The following is a 26,679-nucleotide window of genomic DNA, read 5'->3' as shown; positions in this document are numbered from 1 at the left end:
GTTTATACTTCAGACAGTGTGTAAGAGTGTGTATCTCATGTTGCTGTCCCAGTACTTACGACTTTGAAAAGATGCGCACATTTCTCATGGTTGCACATCCTTGCTTTGATGTGTATGCTTTGATTACTAGAGGGGCTTTCCTCTTACATCTCTCTTGGAAATATTTCCTCCTGTACTGCCTATATTCCTATCCAGAGGGATCATCTCCAGTCCTGAAACTGACTCTTAACCCTTATACATGTTATGGTTTGAGTACTGCTTTGTTCCTGATTTGGTTCTCCATACAGTTTCTCAGCCAACGACAGTCAAGTGGCGTGGCTCTTCCTCCTGCGACCTCACCAGCTACAGCATAATTGAACTTCAGGCTGAAGCCAGCTCCACACCTGTAGACGTCACAATAGCTCTCCCCCGTGTGCAATGGCACCTAGGCCTCCTCCTGGGGGCAGCGTGCTTTGGGGCAGCATACAAAAGCAAAATATTAAGGTGTGAAGTCCACTGAGATGAAAGGGTTGTGTCTAGAGGAATTCAGGACTTCCAGCTCAGATTCTGGCCTTCAATTGGTTCAGGGGTCTTGGCTGTGGGAGTTCAACTAGGAAGCTGACAGGAGATTTGGAGACAGCCCCCTTTTCCGTTGCTATGAGAGCATGCTTTTCCTTTACATGTTGGGTGAGAGCTGTAGGGGCTGGGAGCCCTCTCAGTTCACACAAAACTTGGATTTTCTTTCCCCATCCATACATACTGCCTGTCACAGATGTTAAACAATTGGTGGTTTAATGACTGTACAAAAGCAGCTTCCACGAGGGGTAGGGTGGGGATTGTGCACATTTACCCAACTTCTTTGGCATCAGAGCCTGAGAGGAACACTTTGATATGAAAAGATTCTCAACAGCAGCAGCAGCAACAACAAAACACACTTGAGGATTTTTCTTCCTCATTTCTCAGCTACTGCCTACCAGCCAGGGCCAAAGCTCACCATGTCTTCAGCAAAGGAATGCAGCTTTCCAAAATCCTTTGGCAGAATCTCCAGAGATTTGTTTTTCTCCTCCTTCCTAATTTAGAAGCAGTCTTCAAAGGAAAAAAAAAAAATAAAAAAACTCTGACAAATGGATGTGAGAAGAAACTAAGTAGGATTTAATTTTGCATTTCTTTCATGGAAAGGTTCAGAGATCTTCATCTACAACAAATAAAATTAGAAAAGGTAATCTTATGGGGGGGGGGAGAAAAAACAAAAATGTATATCCCCAAGATCAGATCATTATTGTAGTCATGAAAAAACATGTGATACAAAATCAAGATTTTATTAAAATCGTTTGGAAGTGAAAAGTACATAATAGCTTGGCAGTGAAAGAAGACTTTTAATAAGGCAAAATAATGAGTTATGTGATAAGCAGAAAGAATGAAAAGTGTTAACTGTGACATTTAAGTGGTTACATGATTTTAATTATTCTTTTGGTAATAAGCAGCCTTGCGATGTCTATTCAAGGCTGTGAAACCTGTGCCTAGCAAGAAACTTGCAGGAGAATGAGAGCTTTGTTTCGTGCCATTCGCAATTTTAAGGCAACAAATGGTAATGAATTTTAGACCTTATAAAAACCTACCTCCTATTAAAAGAATTCAAAGGTAAGGTGGTAGGCACTGGAAGGAGAGAGTGACAAGTTTTTAGAAAGCTACACACATATTGTCTTGATTTGAGAGAGACCAGGAGGACAGCAGAGTCAAGAGACGAGGCCAACTCCCAGCATGTCAGCCCCTCATTTGTTCTTGGCTGCCAGGGGTTTCCGGCTGATCTTTTTTGATTTGTCATTATTCTTCTTTGGGGGTTCTGGGTTTGCCTGCATGTGTCTGCCGTAGAGGCTAAAAGGAGAAAGAAAGAGAGGAAGTCATGAATCTACTTTACAGATACACTTCCTTGGTAGAACTGTAGGTTCTTACCAGACATAATCAGCAAAGCCAGTGATCACTGTTTCTCTGGGCCATGCCTTATACTGAGAAGTCACAACTACCTTACCCATGTCTGCATGCATATGCACACAGGAATGTGAACCCCATTCCATGATGCTAAATCACAGCCAAGTCTCTTGGAATTCACATTTGCAGGCTATTTGTGAAAAGTGCAGAGTAAGGGATCTAGGATTGTGAGCACAGGTCATGCTCAGGAAGTCCTCCCCATCTGAAGTCTTTGAGTATTTAAGTTGACAGTACAACCATTATGTTGAAAAGAAGACACAGCAGCTTTTCACGAACACTGAAGACTATTCTTGGCCTGAAAACCCAGGGGCTGGTTAATGTGACAAAGAGCAATGGTGTCACAGTCCACACTGGCTGATCACACATGATGGATAGTGTGGGAATGGCCACCACATATCAATGCCACATTAATAAGTACCACTGATTAAATGTTGACAAAGTGCCCTACAGTTATAGTGGATAGCATCCATTGCAGAGTGATGCTGGTTCCATAGCTGAAATGATTTAACTGAGCAGTAATTAATCCATAATTTATGAGATATTCTGATTAAACTAAATTAAAAGCCACAGTAAGATAAATGCAGTTCAGCCTTAATTTCCCTTGCTGATTTAAGTGTATCTTCCGGAGAGTCCTATGGAGGTTTCAGCTCTCATTCCTTAGGAGAAAGGTTTGGCCTCACTCTGCACTGCACCTGCCTTGTGCTAATGGAAAGAGAGTTGGCGGAGACTCACCTCCCTGTACAGATAGCTCTGGTTCTAATGCCCACTCTAGGAATTACACTTGTATGTTTTGCATTGCTAGGGATAGAATCCGTGTATGACAGCAAGCATTCTACCAGAGCTGTACCCTCATCCCCATTCTTGATGTTGGCATTTTGTGGTCACACACAGCGTGGCACTGTTTAGCATACACGGGGCTCCTCACTGACCTCAATGCTATGGCTGACAGGCTGAGGGAAGGACTTGGCACATGGATGCAGAAGTGTTTTTGGTAGGTCACACTATTCTACCTTCTCCAGTCTTCCAAGAGCCCCTCAGAAGCAGCATAAGCAGGAGGTCTCATAGCGATGAGAAATTTCTGCTCTCAGAACTGAGTGGAGCTGGCAGGATACGGACCTTGGAGCCAGATTCCCAACCAGATCTGGCTCTTCAGTCAAAGGGGACAACCATTCTCGTGTCAAGAAAGCAACATATGTGTTATGTGGCTTACAAGGAAGCCTGAAAATAGACTTACGTTCTATCGCATTTAGGAGCTTAGAGAGTCTTGTGCTAACATAATGGACACAGGGGCCTGGACAGCAAGACATAGACACCTGGGAGTTAATATAATCCAGAAAAAGAACCAACAGTTTTCATGGAGACAAAGCTAAGAATAAGCTTACCTCACCTGCTACCTTCAGTTCCCAGTGTTATCTGCATCTTAACCCTGCAAACCTAGGTATTCCCTCCCCTGAATCTCTCAGACACACCACATGGGTAGAGGCAAATCGGAACCAAAGCACAGCTAGCCAGTACAGCCCTCACTCTCCTCCGAGACATGCCTGCCCTTCCTCCCAGGAGGCAGCTTCACTCAAAGTCATGGACTTAATGCTCAGGTGCTTCATGCCTTAGAATAAGAACCCATAAATGTCCCTGTAGTCCTCTCACTGGGCACAAGGCCATGGGCTGACTCTTCATCCATTCATCCACAAGGGCAACTACGGTCTCAATACATTCAGTTGCATAGTGTTCTTATAGCCTCATATGTCTTTTCTGTGTTTTCAAGTATCTTACCCCCACAAAGTAAAGTAAAATGCATTTGCTGATACTAAACTTGATGCATTACAAAAAAATGCAAAGTTGATGCATTATAAAAACAGGCATAAATATTGTGGGCGTGGTGGTGCACACCTTTGATCCCAGGATTTGGGGGGCAGAGGTAGGAGGATCAGTGAGTCTGAGGCCACAATGAGACTACACAGTGAATTCCAGGTCAGCTTGGGCTAAAGTAAAACCCTCCCTTGAAAAGCCAAAAATAAATAATAAATAAAAAGTATATATTTAATAATATAGTTCATGTATATGTATTGTGGTTTTAATTTGAAATATTTCCCTCATGGTCATTTGTTCAAACAGAGGGTACCTAGATGAAGTCACTGTTGAGGGAGGTGACGGAATCTGAGGCACAGGCCTGAGCTGGCAGACCCAGGCCACTGGAGGCAGTCCTGCCTAAAGTCCCATTCTCTACTTCCTGATCTGCCAAGGTGTGACCAAGCCATGCAGCAAGCTCTTGTGTCTATGGAGGGCGCTGCCCTAGGTGCTATACCTCTCATACCCCGAGAAACTGGTATCCCTTCAAACTATGAGCCAGAATAAATTGTCTTCCCTTGCGTGGTTTCTGTCAGGTATTGTGTCATAACAATGAGCAAAGCTCACAAAACAACTGGAAATTCAGAAAGAGGGGGTACTAGAGAGGGGTATCAGAAATGAGGTCATGGAAGGGGGACAGACAGTAGGAGGAAGGCTTTTCTTAGCGGGGCAGTTGCAGCCCTGGACATGGGAATACAGCAGGCAGTTGAGAGGGGGTGTGAAAGCTATGTGGCACTCAGCAGGGCTCCTTTTCATTTAAGAGGTAACTAGAATGTTCCAGCGTTTCAGTTTCTACCTTGTACACTCAGATATCACTGTGAGAGCCTGGACTTTCTGGAGCTATATAGCAAGTCACTACAAAGGACCTACCTAACAAATGGGAAACTGTTTTACTGTCAAACTTTAAATCTGAGATTTTACACTTGTTTGCTGTTGACTTTGGACAGATGCTCAGCAACTTCTACCCCTCCTCCTCTTGCCATGTTTCAGTTTCTTCACCTGTGAAATATGGATGCCATTTTCTCCACAGGATGGTTGTAAGCTGGGCATTATGGGCAATCTATCAGAAGTGGGCATAAATGCTTTTGAAAACTAGGATTGGTGTGGGGTTATGTTTAGAGTGATTAAATCATGACATGATTACCTTATTTCATTGGGGCTTTCATCTTGGAGAATAGCAGGGTATTTTCTATCAATGCCAAATCCCCAAATACTTCCAGAATAAAGGTTTTAACCCTCTTTGAAGAAAGCGACTAAGGCTGAGCTAAATGCATTGGCCCACTTCCTCAGTGAGCCATCACAGGCTGGATGACACTGCTGTCCCCTGTGTGATCCTTTCATTCCTCCAGCTGTGTGGGCAGATGAGAGCTGGCCTATCCAGAGCAGGCTGATGCAGGGCAGTAATGACAAGCATCTTGGGGACTAAAGTCTTCAGCCTCATTTCTGGCTCTCCCAGGTAACACACCACTCTATCAGCTATGGGGTCTCTATTTCATAACTGGCAGACAGAGCAGTGGCCTGTGAAGTGACCACATCCTGAGCCTTGCTTTTTCAAATGTGTTGTTTCATGCGACAAAAGAGACTCTGCAGACATGTGTATTAAGGACCTGGGCTGGTAAGATAATTATGGATTATAAGATGGTCCCAAGGATCATCAAGAAAAATCCTACTAAGAAAGAGGCAGTCAGGGTTAGAGATGTGAGATGAGACTGGCTTGAAAGTGGAGGAAGGGCTATGCACCAAGCTCATAGGCCACCTCTAGAAGTCCTCAAAATGAGGAAGCACTCTTCTTCAAGGTGCCAAAGATACAGTGTAGTATGGACACTGACTTCAGGGTTTCCAACATGCAGAACTAAAACGTAATACTTCTTTGTTTTTACTAGTAAGTCCATGGTGATTTGTAGTAGCAGCAGCAGGGAATAGATCTATGGATGTGAGCTTCACAGGAGTAGTGTATCTCTGAGGATTCTGATACATTTCCTCGGGAAAAGAAGAAAGTTCCTGTGGTAGCAGCTTACTAACAATGAGGAAAAATTTAAGAAACAAGTCTCAGAGAGGAGAAGGTGTACCCCAAAGGGAAAGTGGGGTGCTTCTTCCAGCAGAAGTACAAACAAAGCAGCTCTATGGTCCATTCTCTGTCAGTTAAACCAATGGTTCTTGTCTCCTGTTCTTGGAAGGGAAGGCTGGAGTCCCGTGCTCTGACTGTATTGGATTCAGATTATAGAAATGAACAGGTTGATGCCATGGAGAAGATGGTGCCACTGTAAGCACTTTTATTACTTGTAGTTACTAACAGGAGTGGGGAGGTATACCTAGCCACACAGGGCAGCACAGGGAGGCTCAAGAATGGGTCAGAAGTCTGAAGAAGAGAAGGAGAAGTACAGCCATAGCTGAAGGAACAAGCAAATCCCAGCAGGTAAGGTGATCAAGCTTAGGGGTGGAGAGTTCAAGAACTTCTGGCAGGCTGTAGTCACAATGGTTCAGTACCTGGCCCCAGGGTGATGTAGCTGGTGTGAGTCAGATGCATGAGTCTCATGCTGATTGGTTTGTATATGGAAAGTGCTCAAGGCAAGCTGTTTGCTATCTCTACAATTAGCTTTGGAAGGAGCAGGCACTCATGGGCCAGTAAGAGTGCCAAGGTGTCAAAGCCACAAAATGTAAAAAAAAAACATGATTAATACAGTTCACAACTTTCTAGATGAATTTTGTCTTCCAGATCATCCATTTTTCTCCTATCTTTATGTGCCTTAGTTTTTTCCTCTAAGGGTCTTGGGCAATCCAGCCTCCCTTGCTTGTCATGTTCATTCCCACTTCTTGCCTTTGGGTAAATCTCAGCCATGTCTCAGACCTTGAAATTATTGTCACTTTTCAGAAATCCTATTCCCTATATTTTTATGGTTAGATGGCACATGTCTTGCTTTTTGGCAGCCCAGGGCACTGGTCACTGTAGATTTACATAGAAAAATCCTGGCTTCATGCTCATCTCTTTATTCTGTTCAATTCCAAATGACATGTGGCCCTGGGAATGTCCCTAAGTCACCACAGTCTGATGGTCTCACCTGCAAAATGAAGATGGATATTCCCAGCAACCTTGGCAGGCTCCAGGAAAGATTAAATTAGACATAAGAAATAATCTTATCTATGTTGGCAATGACAGATACTCTAGAATATCAATTACCACCTTAAATAGCTCAAAAATCTCCATGACTCAAGCTATCTGGCCAGTTCCTCACACTCCTCACTCTCTTTCTCACACACACATACACACACACAGACACATGAAAAGCATGAAATTGGCATTGTGACCATGTACTTTAGGATAGATATCGTGGGAGAGCTTCAGTCAGTACTGCCAGCTGATTGTGTCACCTTGAAGTCTGGTTCAGGGTCAGCCATGAGGTTACAAAAGGGTCACCAAAGGGCAAAGTGCATAACCTATACCGTGGAGGGTACATTTTTGCCGAGTCCTAGAAAATCTCTTATTTTGTAGAAGATAAACAGGGATGATTCAAGACTGAGAGAAAAGCAACAATGAGCACTGTAAAGTGACAGGCAAGGATCCATCATGCGCAAGAGGCCCTGTCACTAAAGTCAATTTCAAAGGTGTGGTTCTGTGGCTGATGATGACCCAGCCTTGCTCAGGAACACAGGGCTCTCTATTCTCATCTGCAAAGAACAGGGTGAACGTGAGAGTGGGCCATTCCCTGAGCTGCCAGCTGGAGACACCCTGAGAGGAACAGCCCTGGAGGAACCCTTGGGAAGCAATTCAGCAGACTGCACTTACTCTGGCTGTGTTGTCAGAAGAGCTGCAGACACCACAGCGAGTTCGACAAAACTGACAAGCACTGCCACTGAGGTAGTGGCACCACCTGCAGAGCGCCATATTGGAATCAATTTTGCAACAAGAATTTTTACTAGGCATTGTGATATGTCGGGTTTTCCAGTTGTTGTTGCAGGAGCTTTATCTCACATGTGAGCTCCTCTCCTCCTGGAGAAGACCATGAGTCTTCTCGCTTCGGGTGGATCCTATAATGCCTTGCTGACCATCGTACTCTTCATGCTGCACAAAGACCACTAAAGGACGCTTCTTCTCTTTGCTACAAGGTGCTGTTCTGGTTCTCACCGTCTTTCTGGCATCCTCTCAGTCCTGTGTCTCTACTTTTGTCTCTTTGTAATTTTTTTCCCCAGAAAGAGCATCAAACTTTATAGCTCTGTTGATTATATCAGAGCCACAGCTTTCCAAGACACCATCCTCGTCAACATACTGGAAATTCAGCCATGAGACCCAACAACTCATATGAAGTCCCCTCCTAGGTTCCCACAGGTCTGACCCTCCATGTCTCTAGACCTCTGGGATCAAATGCTGACATTTTGTCATCTACGTCATTGTTTAGATGTTGTCCTAGTCACTGATACAAATCTCTTTTGCAGCAGAAATTCTTAGCTTGGGATCATGGAAGTGCCGGAAATTCCAGGCAAAGCTGTAGGTGTGTATGTCAACGGAAAGGGCTGTGTCTGCCATCAGATTTTCAAAAAAGGCTTATGCTGTGGGCGGGGGAGATGGCTGGGTGGCTGCCTTCATAAATGTGCAGACCTGAGTTTGATCTCCAGTACTGATGCAAATGCTGGGCATGGTGGCATACAATACCAGTGCTATGAACTCAGAGAGGCTGATGCTTGGGGCTCACTGGCAAGGCAGTCTAGCCTAAGTGCTGAGTTCCAGGATAATGGAAGATTATCTCAAAAAGAAGTATACAGCATATCTGAGGACAATATCAGATGTGGTCCTCTGGCCTACACACACACATGCACATGTACACATGCACCCACACACATGCATGCTCACATATGTATATGCCCATGCACATATAACTAGGCAGATATACATGCAAAAAATAAAGGCTCACAATTCAATGAATTAGCCACTTTAAACTAGTTTCTTCTCATTTCCATCATCTTGTAATTTTATCCCCAATTTTGTCTCCTATTCTAATTCAGGCTTGCCACATGGCCATTAGATTATGACAATGGTTCCTTTCTTTTCTGGTTTCCCTGACATTGCTGCCTTGTCTCCTCCAATGTGCTTTTATACTCCCATGGCAGAATCACCTCTTCCTGGTGTTTGCATGGGAAGCAGCAACCCTGCCTCTTGGATTACATACCAGCCTGGTCCCTGACATAGAGCAGCCATGGCATATGACATGTGAGGTTTAAGTCATATACCTGTATCTCCCTGTGCGCTATCAGGTACAGAAAGGCAAGACTGGCTTGAGGCATGCAGACTTGAGTACACGAAATATACACCCAGGATGGGCTCAGTTACCTATGAGCTGAGTTGCATTCATTATTCCCAGGCAGCAGAGTGCCTTGATAACAGCACCACAGCTCATCTATGGCTACTACACATTCACTATCTGCTATCCCAGCAATACAGGAGAGGAGTCCTGCTGTCACCTTCTTATCCAAACAAGGAAACTGGTATTTTGCTACTTAGGCCTATGTCAAGGCCACCCAGGCAATTACTCAAAGTTGAAGCTTGATTAAGTTATCTTGTTTCCCATAATTTCAGATTTCTCAGTTTTGTTTTCTTAATAAGGTGACCATCATTTTGAGAGTAGGGAGTGTAGACTTTGCTTCTTTTGTATTCTTCATTCTCAAGTCACTGCTAAAAACACATTGTGTGCCAGGTAAATATTGTGTTTCAGAATGCCAGGTATATGAGAAGTCAATATGCTGCTCTGAAGTCATTTGCTTGCATCATATGCCTCCCTACTGTTGTTTTAGGTGTTTCCATGGAAGTCTTTATACAGACCAAGAAAAGAATCATTTATAAATCTAAATAGATGACCAGCAAAAATAATGAAGAGATGTAATTTTGCTTATAATCTGTAATCTGCTAGTAGGATTCTAAATTTAACATCTCCCTAAATAAATCTGTACTCAGAGTATGAAGCCTTGATTATTAATAAGCATTTGCTAGAACTTTATCCCATCTAGAAGCTATGAAGGGCTGGAAACAGAATCTTAGCACATAAATCACTGAGTTTTAAAGAACAAATATGTAACCCTTATCCAGTTACTAAGAGATGTTTTATTAATTCAAAAGGCAAGGGATTTGTTGAGAGATGGTCCCATACCATTCACTAATGGCAGCATGGGTCTTTCATGGTCTTGTTTTCCCTCGCTGTTCTAAATTCCCAACACACAGTGTAAAGAGTGGTTTCTGGGCTGGGAAGATGGCTTAGCGGTTAAGGCATTTGCCTGCAAAGCCAAAGGATCTCAGTTCAATTCCCCAGGACCCATGTAAACCAGAAGCAGCACAAGGTGGTGCATGCATCTGGAGTTTGTTTGCAGTGGCTGAAGGCCCTGGAACACCCATGCTCATCTTTTATATTTCTCTGCTTCTTTCTCTCTTGTTCTCTTGAATAAATAAAAAGAAAATAAAAAGAGTGGTTTCTCTTTACACACTTGTATAAATGCAAGCAGATTTACACAGCCAAAAGGGATGTGTAGCTGCTTGATCACAGGTACGAAGTTGCACCAAAAAGGCAGTTTAAGACCAAAGGCAGATTTGAAAAAAACCCACACATTCCATACTCACTCTCTGCCCTACTGGAGGAGAGAAATGTAGATTCCAGAAGAGGAGAATCAACAAAATCATGCCCAAAAGATGCTCATTAAACTTCATCATTCTGTCTACTCTAATGATGCTTTGACTTAATACAGATTCCCTGAGCAGCCACAAGGATATTAGGCAAGGTCTGTGGTCATGTATCAGAGGTCCAAGCTGTCCCTGGCAAGCCTGCAGTCAGGAGGCGTCCCCTGGGGAAGGAGCAAAAACAGCTTTCACAGAATACATACAGAGAAAAATCAATAACTGCAACTTGCTTCTCTGTTTAAGCATTTAAGAAAATAGGTAATCCTTTTAAATTAAACTGAAAAGTGCTAAATGTTGCAATTTCCTGACTAAACTCAGAGGTGAGAGGAAGGAATGCAAGGGAACTGGGAAGTCTCCCCAGCACACTCTCCCAGTTGCTGCAGCAGAAGTGGAGGAGAGGCCATGACAGTGCAGTAGATGATGGGGCTTTGAGTTCCACCTTTCTGTTAGCTCTGACTCCCACATTTTGATTTTTCTGAGGTAAAACACTCAAAAGAAATGGAGGATTGAAAGTTTAGAAAATACTATAAGCCTTAATATACTCAGCAGATTTAGTATCTGTCATCTGTTTCCGTGTGTGTGTGTGTGTGTGTCATGCATGGATCTTTGTATGTGCGTGCATGTGCTTGCACAAGTGTAGGCCTAATGTGCAGAATATGTGTGCATGCATATGGAGACCACAGGTTGACACAAGGCACCTTCCTTGATTCTTCTCACTTAACTTACGGAGGCAGACAGGTACCTCACTTAAACCTGGGGCTCCCTGATTCAGCTAGCCGGCTTGACCCAGGGATCCCTTGTGTCTGCCTCCACCACTGAGATTACCGGCAGCTGCCATGCCCACCTGGCATTTAGGTGACCATCAGAGATCTAAACCCAGGTTCTTTTTGTCTTCTTTTTTTTTTATTAATTAGTTTTGTATTCAGCAAATACAGTCAGTTTGGTACCATTATTAGGCTCATCCGTGTCCTATCCTTTCCTCTTGGCCCCTCCTTGTTGAGGTATATGGGTCGTGCATTGTGGAGTTAGCCCACAGTTATGGGTAAGGTAAGATAAATGTCTCTGCATATCATGACCCAACATGTGGCTCTGACATTCTTTCTGCCCCCTCTTCTGCAAAATTTCCCTGAGCCATGTTGGGGTTCATTTTTGGTAAACTCAGGTTCTTATACTTGTGTGACAAACATCTGACTGATTCATCTCTTCAGCCAGGTTTTATGAAATCAGGTATTTAAAAAAGTTTCAGAGAAATATATGGTCAGCAAGAACAGAACGGCTTAAGAAGAAAGATATTTGTGGTCAAAGTGTGATGTAAAATAATGTGTGTGAGGAGATTCCAGGCACTAGGGGCCTGGGATGCTACTGAGATAAGCTCTGACTCCCAGACTTAAGTTTGACTGGCTGATGCCCCCAAGAGGCAAAAACTGTGGCTATGGGTGGGTGGGGTGGGAAGAGCTGCAGCTTGTCACAACAGCCCCTTTCATCCAAGAATCTCAAGTGTTTCATCGAAGAATCTCACCCACAAAACACCCCTGGAAGGTGTTAGAATATTCTAAATGCAGATGGTGAAAGTGAGGTGGAAGTAAAAGTGTGAGGTGGAGATGCCAGAGGAGCAGGGTATATAGTGGCTCATCCCAGCCCAAAATTATGGCACTGGGGATGGAAGATCTTAAAGGGAACACATTCATAGAAGTAATGTTTTGGAACAACTGAGGAATATCTACAGAACAGAACGCAGGTGGCCATGAGATGGGACATCAAAGCCAAACTTTCTGAAGGTGAAAAGCTGCTTATATGACACTGGGTACAAACATTGAATCTGTTGGTTATATCAGGACCATTTTTCATTCCTATCTTGTTGAAATATTTATACCATGAAATCCAGAAATGAAAACTGAAAACTACTCAAAGAGTGAGAAGCAAAGATTTGTCTACTCCAGGCCTGTCATGGAGACCTTCTCCCTTATTCCTGTGACAACTGCTGACGTGGCCCAGATACTCCTTTGCTTCTCTTTGCAGCCACACACCTCCTCACCTTCTGGTGCTGTTGGGTTGCTTTGCTTGGCTTGTGTCTCCTGAATCACTTATGGCTGCCATTCGCACTGCTAGCTAATACTGACAGGAAACCCTCTCCCATAGGAACTCTTGCTCATTGCGTTGATTTAAAAAATGTACAAGCCATGTTTGTCTTACTCATGGAATCTAGTTTGAAGCACAAACTGAGATGTAGTAGCTTGCTTTGCAACAGAAGGAACTTGGAGTATGAGAACCTTTCTTTTTTTTTTTTTTTTTTTTTTTTTTTGGTTTTTCGAGTTAGGGTCTCACGCTGACCTGGAATTCACTATGTAGTCTCAGGGTGGCCTCGAACTCTCAGCGATCCTCCTACCTCTGCTTCCCAAGTGCTGGGATTAAAGGCGTGCGCCACCATGCCCGGCTAGGAACCTTTCTTCATGTTCAGAACCAGTGTGGAAGATAAGTAAATGGTTGAAAGCTTTTCTGAATCCCATCTATTATTCTATTATTCCTGGTAGCTGAGTAACCTTGGACAAGTTGCCTAGCCTTTCAGAGTTCCTTCTCATCTGTAAAAGAGGCTTGATACTAATAGTGCATTCCTTATAGAGCTGTTGTGAGGATAAAATAACACGAAGTACTGAGGACTTAGCAAATACCAAACAGGTTCTTTGATAAGCTCAGGCTATTGCACATGGTGCTGAGAACTTGAGTTATCCATTCTAAACTTGGGTGAAGCCACAGAATTGCAAAACGCCTTATGGTTGTCTGCACAAAGTTTTACACAAAACACCACTTCTTTCCAAAGAGATATTAAAAAAATGTTGTATTATGTATGCTTGAAGAAAATAGCACATGGTAGAGAACATACAGAAGGTCCTTGGATATAAAATTACCAACAAAATTAGTCACTTTCTGAGCCTGGTCTTCACTGAACATAACTATGTTTGCTAGTCAGTGCCAAAGACACTCAAGGAGTCTTCCAGAGAGAAGGCTCCAGTTTGCTTTGTCCAGGGTTCTGAATGGGCAGCTCTCCAGTACTAATTGGAAAAATGAGGACTCTGACTACATTTTCAGTCCTCCTCTTATTTCAGCCCTTCCATTCACAGGTTAAGCTGTTCTGGAATCTACTCAGATGGGACAGACATTATGTAAGAGCCAATAATCTTTATGGTAACTCTGCAGTGAAAGTGTCATTTGTTGTAATGAATACTGATCATAAGTTAAGCCCCTAGCTACTCTCTCTTATTTTTCATTATACTGCTCCTTGCTCTGTTATATTTCAGGAGTACTGAGGGAATTCATCCAGCTCTGTTCACTAGTCAGCTCTTTGTTACCCAGATTACATTCTGTTAAGATGCAATGGAGCAATTTGCAAACACATGGATTCTTAACGAAATGCATCAGACACTGGTTATGTGTTCTTCGTTGATGCCAGCAGACAGCTTCCCTCTGTACTCTTCTGCTTATTTGTCCCCTTAATTTGCTATTTCCTCTCTCTGTATCGTCTACTCCTTTCACAGTACGGTTCTCCAAGCCCAAATCTAAAAGTATTAACAACGTGTTTGTTTTATTTTGTTCCAGACATAGCAATTCTTTGTTCAACTCAATACCCAGAATAATGTTTCCAAAATCACTGTTGTGTCTTCTACAGCTTGTTCTTGCAAACACCACTCTGCTTATATTACAGCCATTCCCCTCTGGCTACTTTAAAGGACACAAACTCCAAAAGGCACACCAATGAGAAAGAGCTGGAATGCCTCCATTTTTAACACATGATACAAATTCATTTGGCATGTTGTATATTAGGCATGAGAATGAATTTCCATACTCTGTGTTTGGTGCTCTTGGAGCTGCTAAAAAGTAGGCTGTGAATCCCTAAGGACACATCACCTCCATGGTTTCAGCATTCACTGACCAGCACAGAGGCATGGAGATCTCAGGAGTCTGTGCCAAGCACTGGCCTTTCAGACAGAAACATTTTGGTCATGAGGCTTTAGCCCATCATAACCACCCAGGACATGATTAGTTTTTATTAGCTTTGATCCTATTTGCTAGAGTGCTAGAGAATATCTTAAAATCTTAACGCTAAGAAAACAGCACCAAGAGGCATCAGAGATCCAGGATCTCCATGTGGGTATCTTCTAATGAAAAACTTGTCTGGGAATGCTCCTTTTCAGGGAAATGAGCTCAATGAGCTGAAATGTATGCAGGCAGGCATCCTCCACGAAGGCTGTATTTTCTTTCTCTACGCATTCTTCTTGATACACATCAGAGACAAGATGAGTAAAAGCTTTAATGAAAAAATATATATAGCATCCTTAAACCCACATTAATTTTTTTCTCTCTCCCAGATGTGAACAGGTGCCTTTGTTGAGGAAAGGAGGACATGTATTGATGGACAGAAAGATCATAGCACTTCAACACACATTAGCTAGTCCCATACTAGACCACATTCCTTGGGATCTGGGGGTTATACAGAAAAGCCACTGGGCTGCATTCCATGAAACTTGCAAGAAGGGTAAATAGAATTAACACTAGAAAAAAAAGTTAAAAATACAGGCAAGGAGTCAAGCATGGTTGTGCGCACCTTTTAATCCCAGCACAGCGGTAGGAAGATTGCGTGAGTTCAAGGCCATCCTGAGACTACATAGTAAATTCCAGGTCAGCCTGGGCTAGAGTAAAACCCTACCTCGAAAAACCAAAAACAAACAAACAAACAAATACGGACAAGGAAGTCAGTTCTGATGAAGTTGGGATAGAGTATGCACTCTGACACTAAGAACAGGAAGTTCAGAATAGGTAACCAGAGAGTAAATAAGGTTCCTGTGTACTTAAGGGAAATGACTGCCTGGAGCAATACACACACACACACACACACACACACACACACACACACACACATCATTAAATATATCAGTTTAAAATTAAGTGTAACATACTAAAATAGCAATCAAGCAAAAATACTCTGAAAATTAATATCTAGTTTGAGCTAGATATTAAGTCAGCACAGACATACCCATATGCAAATACATATGAAAATCTGGCAGGATTGAAGTGGAAGTGTTCTACCATAGAGCTATGCCTCCAACCCTTTATAACTTAAAACTTGCAAGTCTTCTGCCTCAGTCAGCCAAGGAGCTCAGATTATGGCCCGTGTCACTGCAACTTGGCAATCACTAGCTTTTTATACAAATAACTACACAGGGAAGCCCGAAGTAGGTGCCCTTAGGCAGTACAACAGACCCAAATTTCAAGAAGAACCACTGTCATTTATTACCACACAGAGCCATAAAGGCAGGAATCGTTAATCTGGCCAAGCTTCATTTCACCTATATATAAAATAGAAATTCTAACTGTCACTTAACAGGGTAGTTATAAACAAAATATTCAAAATAATTATCAAAGTACTGTAACTCAAAACATCGAGAGTCTAAAAATGAATAGGCAAAGATGGAAGGATGCTAAAGAAAATATAAAGTCACTGGGCATGGTGGCACATGCCTTTAATTCCAGCACTTGGGAGGCAGAAGTAGGAGGATTGCCATGAGTTTGAGACAACCCTGAGACCACATAGTGAATTCTAGGATAGCCTGGGCTAGACTGAAACCCTACCTCCAAAAAACAACAACAAAAAACAAAAACAAAAAAAAAATAAGAAAAGAAAATATAAAGTCACTTGAGGTAGTATTTACATAGTTGAAAAACTGTTCTATGCATCCTGCCAGCATACATACACCCACTTGAGAGGGGGGGATGGGTGTACCATGGCCCTCAGGCACTGTAAATGGCCTCCAAACGTATGTACCACCTGGTGCGTCTGGCTTATGTGGGTCTTGGGGAATTGAACCTGAATCCTTTGGCTCTTCAGGTTGTTGGAGTCCGGTTCGCATTGCTGGTAGAAATCACCCAACCAAGAGCAGCTTGTGGGAAAAAGAGGTTTATCTTGGCTTATAAGCTCGAGGGCAAGCTCCATGATGACAGGGGAAAACAATCATAGGAGCAGAGGGTGGACATCACCCCCAGCCCACATAAGGTGGACAATAACAACAGGTCAGAATGCCAAACACTGGCAAGGGGAAGCTGGCAATAACACCCATAAGCCTGTCCCCAACAACACACTGCCTCCAGCAGGTGTTAGTTCCCAAATCTCAATCAGCTGGGAACCTAGTATTCAGGACACCTATGTATATAGGGGACACTTAATCAAACCATCACACAGGAAATGCCTCAACCACTAAGCCATCTCTCTAACCTAGGAGTATATTTTAAATATACACATTAACAATATATCAACTTTATACCAATAATAAAGCAACCTGGCTTGGTGGTGTTCCTGTAATCCCAGAACAGTGGAACAGTGGAGTCTGAGGAAGGACGATTGCTAGTTTGAGGTGAGCCTAAACTATACAGTGATATGCTGTTTCAAAAATGAAACCAAAAACAAATAAATAAAAAGTAAGACTCATAGAAATAGCAACATGACTTATGCACAAAGGAATGATCTCTTGTGGTACATGTGGGTACACATATGCGTGTGTGCTTGTGGGGCCAGAGTATAAACTGTTTATTCTTCCCCAAGTACCATCTGCCTTTTTACTTTTTTAATCCCTTCACTTCCCTCCCCTTCCCTCTCCTCCCCTCCCCTCCTTTCCCTTCCCCCCTTCCCTCCCCTGCTTCCCTCCTCTTTCTTTCTTCCTTTCTTTCCTTCTTCCTTCTTTCCTTTCATTTCTTTTAGAGACAGCTTCTCTCTTTGGCCTGAGGCTCTCCAATCAGGCTGGACTGGTGCTGGCCTGCAAGTTCCAAGGACCCACCTGTCTCCACCGCCCCTGCACTGGGATTAACATGCCACTACATATGATTTTATGTGAGTTATAAGGCTTAAACTCAGTTCCTCATGTATGTGGGTTACATTCTTGGCCCATATTATGATCTATAACCAGCACACTTCTGCCCCTGCTGCCAAGACGTATTTGGCAATATCTGGCTGTTTTGCTGGAAGGGGTACTAGTAGTATCTACTGGGTAGAGGTTGGACAAATAGCTCAGCTCAGTGGGACAGCACTTGCCTAGCATGTGCAAGGCTCTAGGTTCTATGCTCAGCAGCACAAGAAAACAAAACCCAGGCTGAGATTTAATCACCACTTTGAGATACTAAAAGCTAGGACAAGGAGTCATCCTGAAGGTGATTGGACTCTGCCCTCATGAATGAATCAGTCCATTCAGACAAGGAATAGATTAATTAGTTATCTGGAGAACGGTCCTGCAATCAAAGCTGATGTCTGTAGCCATGTGATGCTCTGTACCACCAGGGATTGTGCCAGCAAGAAGGCTGTCAGCAAATACAGCCCCTTAACACTGGACCAGAACTCAGCCAAATTTAGTCTCTTTTTAAAATTTTTTATAACACACTTGGCCTATGGTTAGTGGCAACAGGAAACAAAATTAGGTAGGCCCTAAACATCAACAGTACCAAGGTTGAAAACTCTTAGTTTAAAACAAATTTAGAGGTAAAGTTAAATCCAAGGACTTTATTACATATTAAAACTAGGGACATGTGGCTCTGCTCCCTCATCTTGCCTCAGTCCTATTTATAAACCATCTCAATGGTGTGTTCCAAAGGCGCTCTACGAGATGTAATGCAATGTACACATGCACACTAGGAATTTAAACTACCACGCATGCATGGTTAGTAATGGCAAGTGGACGCAATGCATTAGATATAATGCCTACACAATTCTTATTTTTTTCATGGAGAGGGGGTGAGGTAAGATTTCATTCTAGTACAGGTTGACCTGGAATTCTCTAAGTAGTCTCAAGGTGGCCCTGAACTCACTGTGGTCCTCCTACCTCAGCCTCCAGAGTGCTGGGATCAAAGGCACGTGTCACCATGTCTTGCTCTATAAAATTCTTTTAAAAGTAAATTTGGAAATACAACAAAGTTTATTGAAAAATATTATAACAATAAGTGTTAGCTGGATAAGAAAAAGTCCCTTCTCCAGAGAAGTGTGTCACTATGCTTAATTCCTCTCTCTTTTTCTTATTGATTTATTTTTTGAGGTAAGGTCTCACTGTAGCCCAAGCTCACCTGGAATTCACAATGGAGTCTCAGTGTGGTCTTGAACTTATAGAGATCCTCCTACCTCTGCTTCACCACACCTGGCTCCTCTCCCTCTCCTTTTCCGTCCCCCTCCCTTTATCTCCCCCTCCTTCTTCCCTTTTCCCTCCCTCCCTCCCTCCCTCCTTCCTTCCTTCCTTCTTCTCTCCCTCCCTCCCTCCTTTCTGTCTGTCTGTCTTCTTCTTTTGATAGGTGTCATTCACAAGGGCCATTCAAGGGATTCAATTTTAGGTTGATGACAATGTCATGAGGTTAGTAAAATTCTACAGGGATAATCTGAAAAGAAAATCATAGCATACTATTTCCAAGGTTTTTCTCAGAATGGAACTGTACTTGTGATAATATTCAGATGCTGGAACCATGGCCTTACAGCACTATCCCAAAGGAGGCAATGAGTAACTATAAGGGAAGCAGCAGGTGTGTAAATTCATGGTAAAATAGTTTAGTTAGAAAAAAGACAGCCCTGGATGTCTGGATTTATTAAAAATGACTTTAAATGAAGGTTAGAAACAGTAGACACACACACTCTGGTTCAACCTGAAGGAAAACTAGCACCGAGTAAGAACAGAGAACAAAAAGGGTCATTACAACTTAATCTTCACGTAATCCTTTGGTTGCTAGGGATTCAGACAACCAGATTTCATTGGCTATTAACATATCAGTGTTCCAAGTAACACCAGGAATGTGGATATGGCTGTTGAAGGGCTTCACGTTAATCCTTTTGCTCTAGGTAGGGTTTTATTAGCAAGCTGAGTGATACACAGATGTGCATAGTGCCAAAGCCCTTCTTAACCACCACTCTGCTCAGGGGGTGTGTGGGCATGTGTGTGTGAATGTGTGTATGCACAAAGATGTGCATGAGAAGAGTCAACAGAATCAACCACAGTGGGGATACCTAGCACAGAGGAGCTAAACTGGATACTTCGAACCAGGCCGTGACTCCCTTTCTGGCCTCACTGTGCTGACTTCTCTCCACCCACCTTTGTAACCTGCCCATTGCTCTTTACCCACTGGTGGTCTTATCCTTTTTCCATAGAGCCCAACTCTACTCACCTGGACTATTTCTTTTAATTTTTCTTGTAAGAATGGGCCATTGCACACAAACCCCAGACGAATGTATTGGCTTGTGCATCTGTCTTACATGGGTACTGGGAAATTGAACCTGGGTCCTTATGCTTCATAGTCAAACAGCTTAACACCAGCCCACCTGGACTATTTCTGCCTGTGATTCTCAATCCTTCATTTGAACTCCAACTTTGCAAACTGATAGGTGGTCCTGAACCTCTTTTGTACCAAACAATCCTGGAAAAAAGACACTCTTCTATTGCTTATACCAGGAAGGGGAGAAGTCTAAATTCCCCACCCTTAACTTTATATTCTTCTTAAGCCACTCGTAGCACCCGCAACATGTTTTAACTTGTCTGAAATACCTGATCTCTATGCATACTTCTCAATTAGGTGGAGGTTCTGAATGCAAAGTTATCACCTTATAAATCTTTGTCCTCCTAGCCTGGTCCTGTACCCACAAGTATACTTAACAGATAATTGTTCATGGCTGATTGATTAAAAGAGCCACAGAATCACTCCCTTCACAGGTTCATAAGAAATATACTATGAAACTGAAGGATACAGCTGGCTCCCTAATTAATATTAGTCACTTGGCAGTTCTTAATTAAGAACTCTAAGATAAAGACCCACCTTTCTACCATGCCAAGTGGTTATCACCTTCATTAGTATTGGAGTGATGTAACTTCAACTTCATTCTTCTGCTTGTTTTTCTGCCCTGCCAGATGGGAACATTAGCTGCATAGTATTTATTAATATAATAAACAAAGACAAGTGCAGAAGCTTGGGGAAATTCAGGCAGAATTAGACCCTTGCAAGTCTTTCAGCACAAGCTTCACAGAGAAGGCGAAAGACACCTTCCTCTGTCCCACTCCTAGGAGGGAGGAGGAGGCTGGGGATGGGAAGTTGATCCTGTCACCCATGCTGAGGAGCACCATCCCTTCTGGGAACGGTGCAGCCCTCCCAAGTCTGCTCTCCAGCTACTGCCACAATACTTGAAAGGCAACATTCAAAGTTTACCACTCCATGCCTCATGAAAAGAGAATGGGGTGCAGACTGAGCAAAACTACTATCTTTCTCAAGATTTGCTCAACCATGTTTGTAGCAGCTCAATTCATAATAGCTAAAAGCTGGAATCAACCCAGATATCCATCATTAGAAGAATGGATAACAAAGATGTGGTATATCTACACAATGGAATTCTATACAGCAGTAAGAAAAAACGACACAAAGAAATTTGAGGAAAAATGGTTGAACCTGGAACAGATCATTCTCAGTGAACTTACCCAATCACAGAAAAAAAATTGATACATAGTCTCACTCATCTACAACACCTAACCTGAATTTACCCAAGATACCTTACATACCCAGCAAGCACCTCATGGACTAGACAATAGGATGGATGGGGAGGGCGGGGAGGGCATCAAAGGGTGGAAAACAGTAATCCGGACCCAAACGGCAATGGTACCATAAAATTCTACTTCCTAAAAGACAAACCAAATGGCTGAACCTTCACTAGACCCTTACAGGAAACACCTGAACCACAAGACACTGGAGAGGGTAGGATCAAGACTAACCTAAATCTTCTACATCTTCCCTCCCTCCCTCTCCCCCTCTCCCCTTTCTCTCTCTCCTCTCTAACTCTTGTATATTAGTTATGTTTTTCCTCAATTTCTTAGTGGGTACTGACCTGTAACCCCCACTTCCAGCTTGGGGCTACCATCCACAATGAGCTTTTGATCAGAGAAACCTACAAGGTTTCCCAAAACAATGACAGACTTCTGTCAGAGTACTTGATGACCCACCAAAGGCCAGTGGTAAGACCCTATTGCTGAAGACTCCATACACAGCTGACACGTAAAATGGAATGGCATGGCTGGAAGCCAGGAGAGAGTCAGTCCCCAGACAGTCAGCATGTCTAGTGCCAGAAGGTGCTACATGGGCGACTGGGGGAAATGACCAATATCTGTCCAAGCAACTCATTGTCTAACCTAATTAGCAACAAATAACTGATGTGATGCCCACACAAGTGCAATAGTGGCACACAGCCATGGTGGGGAACCAACTGCTCTTGATTTGGCTAACTGATCCCCTCAGTGGTGCAGGACCCATAGCTGGAGCTGGGAAACAAGTCAGAACCATACCCAAACATAAGCCTACTCTCCAATATCAAGCTACCATCAATCATGGCCTACAAGAGGGCCTATACCTATCAAACTCTCTATCAAAAAAGTAATTGTTATATCAATTTTCTGGGTGCTAACTTACTCTCCGTTGGAGAATCTGCTTCTCTTTTTCAGATAGATGCAGATCCTAAGGAGAGAGCTGCCCCAACATACCTCAAAAGGGGCCCGACTGAAACTAAGGACAATTGGCCAAACAAGCAAGGATGATGTTTTCCTGATGAACCAGATACCAGCACAAAGGGGAAGGAGACCAACACAGAGAAAAATCAACTCCTACCAAATCAGAAAGCCAGAGCCTCAGAGAGCCCCAACAAGCACTGAAGCAGACCAAAAATGAACCCAACATGGCTCAGGGAAATTTTGCGGAAGAGGGGGCGGAAAGAATGTCAGAGTCACATGTTGGGTCATGATATGCAGAGACATTTATCGTACCAATAACTGTGGGCTAACTCCACAATTCACGACCCATTTACATCAACAAGGATGGTCCAATGGGAGGGGGTAGATCATGGATGAGCCTAAACAATGGTACCAAACTGCCTGTATTTGCTGAAAAGAAAACTAATAAATTAAATAAAAAAAAAAAAAAGATAGCCCAAGGATAATGATCATGGAAAAGCAGGACTCTTTGTGTCCTCTGTGTCCTCTGATTGGGAACCACATGACACTTTCTCAGTTATGTCTGTAAGCCTTCTTCACTTCTTTCAATGATCTTTGAATGTCCTGAAATGGGCACATCTGAGTGACCCAAATCTGGTCTGATATGACACTGTTCTCTTTCCAAATGCATCCTCATTTGATCAACAAAGGATTTTCTCAGTGTACTTATCAGCTACTGAGGAAAAGAAGAAAGTGAGTGGATAGTATCAGCATGGTATCCTTGTTAGAGTCTACTGCAGTTTCCAAGAGCAGGGACAAGAGCTATGGCTTTGATGTCACAGAAAATGTGAATCCCCAGTCTGCTTCTTGTAGGCTGGGTGACTTGGGAAAGGGGCTCAGATCGATCTGTCTTCCTGTTCTGTGAGAATGGATGAAATACAATTGCACTGGAGACCTAAGAACATTATGTATCATACACAAAACACCTAGGCATGGTGGATAATAAGACAGAGGCATGTGATACATTCTAGTACGTCCTTTCCCTTTTAATAGTTATTAATTAAGTTACCTGGTTTCTATAGTAACAAGGTGGGCCTGTCTTGAGTGATAAGGAGAATAGAATGGTGAATTAAGTGCAGACCAGAATCTGAATTCCCACTTCTCTCTTTCCTGCCTTTGTGTGTTTGGGAAATCATTGAAGCTTTGGTTGCCATATCTGAACAACAGGGAACAAAAGCCATAGTGCTTGCATTTTACCTTTGTGTCACTGTGACCACAATATATGGCAGAAACACTTTAAGAAGGAAAAGCTTTATTTTGGCTCCTGGCTGTATGAGTGTTTCAGACCATCATGGTGGGGAAGGCGTGGAACAGTTCAATTCATGGCAGCTGAAGTTTACCGTGGAAGCTGTTCACATCACCACAGACTAGGAAACAGAATGAGGAACCAAACATGGGTATAATGTTTAGAGGCCCATCCCTAGTTACCTACTCCACTAGCCAGGCCCCCCTGTGTACATGTCCCATATCCTTCCCAAATGGTGCCACTCTGTAGGAAATAAGCATGCAGAACACGAGCCTGTGAGTTACATTTCAGATTCAAACGGTAACAGTACCCTTGTCTCATGAGGAAGCTATATTCTCTTGAAGAACTTGTGGGAAATTCTAAGACTGTTAGTTGTTGTGCCAGTGACTAGGGGATCTTCTGGATGTTTCTACTGGATCCAGGCTCCGGTAAGAGCGAGTCAGACTTGCAACATCAAGTGTGGCCTTTCAGGCAGCAGGATTTCATGGTGTCCCACTAGATATCCTTGTAAGATGAAAACCCTGCTTATAATTGCTTGGAAATCTAGACCAAAATTAGCAGACTCTAAATCCATTCTGTATATGAACACAGTACTTTCTTCCCAGTATGTATATAAATTAGTTATTATAGAAATACAATTTCTGTAAAAATTGAGGCAAGGCTGGACTTTGTTTTGTTTGTAGAACTTTGGTAGGAACCGCTTACTGTTTTATAACAACATTTCACTGGCAGCATGACACTTGCAGAATTGGGAAACTAGTGCATCCTGTCTCCACTGAGGAATTCCAGCTGTCATTCATACTACTGCTATGCAGATATGGATGCCCTTGGCATCTCACCCTCAAGTGCAGCCAGGAGCAACGCTGGTCCACTAGTAATAATGTAATAAATGTATCAAAGTAATAAATGCTACTCCTTTTCATTCTCCATTATGGCAGACCTGGTGAATGATAACAAATATGGAGTCAGTCATGTTGTCTATGTAATCTTGAAGATAATGGTAGAGGCACAACCAAATATTTTTAACATGAAAGATCTGTGAGGCTTGAGAAACAGTGCCTTTCCCACAGGGCTGCCAGGAAGGCTCAGGGAGGTCAGAGAGGTCAGGGAGCTACAGTGTGGAAGCCAGACCAGTACACAGCAAGTCAAGAACGTTTGCAACTGTCAGTATCACTAATATCAGTGACCATTCCTTTCACATCTGTTGCTTGACTAAGTGCTGGCAGAAGAATGAAACTTCACTTTCTACCTCTGGATTCTTCATCCAGAGGTGAGAGGAGCAGTGTTGAAGGGCATCCTGTCTGAATACGAAGGAGACAGATGACATATGGCAAGCTGCCCAGAAGGAAGGTAGATTATTCCCAATAGTTCTGAAAGTCACGAAGGATACTTCATTAGCCCGGCCATTACAAACTGCTAAAGACATATATTTATCGACAATAATCTGCCAATTGATTAAATCTCTCAATACATGCTGACAGTATATTAATTAGAAATTCACACAACATCTCAGATGTTAGGATAGATAATTTAGGAATTTTTGCAACATTCTCATTTACCTTAACCTTCTGTAAATGTCTATACATTATTAAAAAAATCAAAGAGAAATACTTTTTTTTCCTTAATAGAACATATACATTAACATACTTTCTCATGCTTACAATAGATTTGGTTTACCTTATTGAATGAGTATGATATAATGCTTAATCTTTTTATATAAATCTTAATGGCCTCACTGGCACTTATGAGTCTCAGCTGTCAACTTGACAGGATTTATAATGACTCTGGAATCTCAGCAGGACTAGGAGTTTCTAGATTGAGTTGACTGAAGTGAGAAGACCCACGTTAACTGTGGATGGCACCATTCCATAGGCTGAGGGTGATGGTACAATAAGGAGATTAAATTAAAAACTATATATGTATATTTTGTAAGGAGAGAGAGACAGAGACACAGAGAGAGAGAGAGAGAGAGAGAGAAAGAATATGAATGGGTGTGCCAGGGTCTCTAGCCATTGCAAATTAACTACCAGATGCATAAACTACTTTGTGCATCTGGCTTTTTCCGAGGGTACTGCGGAATCGAACCTGCATCATTAGGCATTGCAGACAAGTGCATTAGCCACTGAACCATCTCTCCAGCCCAAGGAGATGAAATTTTGAGCAGCAGTATTCATCACTCTGCTCTCCAACCATGGAAGTGATGGGACCAGCTGCTGCATCTACATGCCACCACACCTTCCCTTGCCATGATGGACTGTTACAAAATATTTTTCATATTTAAAAAGATGGAAAGAGAAGCTGATGGCTTTAGTTCAGCTCAATAGGCAACCTTGAAAAGTTGGGTTTAAGAGTCAGTTTTCATCTTTAGTTTTTACTAAATGTTTTTAACTTATTGATTCTTATTGTTTGATGTCTACAAATATCCATAATGAGTTTTTCCAAAAAGAAAAACAAAAAGTTTCCCTTTGTTTCTAGAAGTAGAAGTCTAGAAGCATGGACTTCTAGAAGTCCACGAAGAGATTTTCAGCTTTATAATTTTCCCTGCTTTAGGTCATGTTTATGTCTCTTGCCTGTCTTCAGTGCCTCACATTTACTCTTCAAGCACTTCATCCTTGACCATAGCACTGCTCCACTGCTGTCAGAATGAGGTACTGTGTGTCCTACTGCCCAGCAGAATGCTTACCTTGGATCCTGCTAGACATGCAGAGTTCCCTAAACTTTAGCAACTCTGGGAGCTACTGGGGTGTGATGGGAGTGTCTGGATTTCTCATGCTGGTGGTTAGGCACTCTACCTGAAGACTGGGGTGGTTACAGTCTGTTTTGCCCCCACCCCCAGCTCCTTTCCAGCAGCCATACTGCCCACCTCTACCCATATCCAGTAGACCTCTGCTATGGCATGGTATCCTTTCACCAGAACTAGGGCAGATGGAGGAGGACTGAGGTTCTTTAAATATACAGGGCTCTCCTCCCTGGCTCAGGAGAGACAGAATTGGGGTCATTGAACTGCTGCATGGCAAGAACTCAAATAACTGAGAAAAGTTGGATAATATGCAAAAAGAAATGAGTTTTAATAAGCATAATCCCCAAAAGTTTCTGTTACTCTTACCTTGTATTCCCTATCTTGGAAGCAAAAAAAGTGTCAGGAAAGTCTACCCTAATATAAATGGAGAGAAGTTTCAGGGACCTTAAAGTAGCTCCCCAGAAGATCATTGCTTCCTTGGCCACAATGTGTTTTGGCATGGGGTGATGAAGTGTATGCACCCATCTTTGCCTCTGTGTGAGTTTTCTGCTGGAATAGTTCTTTGCTGAGAATTGTCCATGAGTCTCTCACAAAACTGGGGACTCACCACTTTGCTATACCCATAAAGGCAAGTTTATATTTCTGCCAGACAGAATTAGCTGATGAATCATGACTGAGATGC

General features: G+C 42.7%; 1 protein-coding gene across 4 annotated transcripts in view; it reads right to left on the bottom strand.

Moving 5' to 3' along the window:
• Window positions 1-1,108: 1,108 nt before the first annotated feature.
• The window catches only part of Rsu1 (Ras suppressor protein 1), a 224,164-nt gene continuing 198,593 nt past the window's right edge, over window positions 1,109-26,679 (bottom strand). For 2 of the 4 annotated variants that reach the window (XM_045135296.1, XM_045135298.1), the window contains one exon: window positions 1,109-1,854. In XM_045135296.1, the coding sequence (XP_044991231.1) occupies window positions 1,595-1,854 (260 nt within the window). In that variant the 3' untranslated portion in view covers window positions 1,109-1,594. The remainder of the gene's footprint in view (window positions 1,855-26,679) is intronic. The other 2 variants (XM_045135297.1, XM_004662355.2) reach the window with 1 other exon arrangement.

The sequence above is a fragment of the Jaculus jaculus genome, chromosome 15 (assembly GCF_020740685.1).
Source record: "Jaculus jaculus isolate mJacJac1 chromosome 15, mJacJac1.mat.Y.cur, whole genome shotgun sequence".
Classification (NCBI taxonomy): domain Eukaryota; kingdom Metazoa; phylum Chordata; class Mammalia; order Rodentia; family Dipodidae; genus Jaculus; species Jaculus jaculus.
The sequence above is the reverse complement of the archived record's forward strand: the minus strand, read 5'-3'. Positions and strand labels throughout refer to the sequence as shown.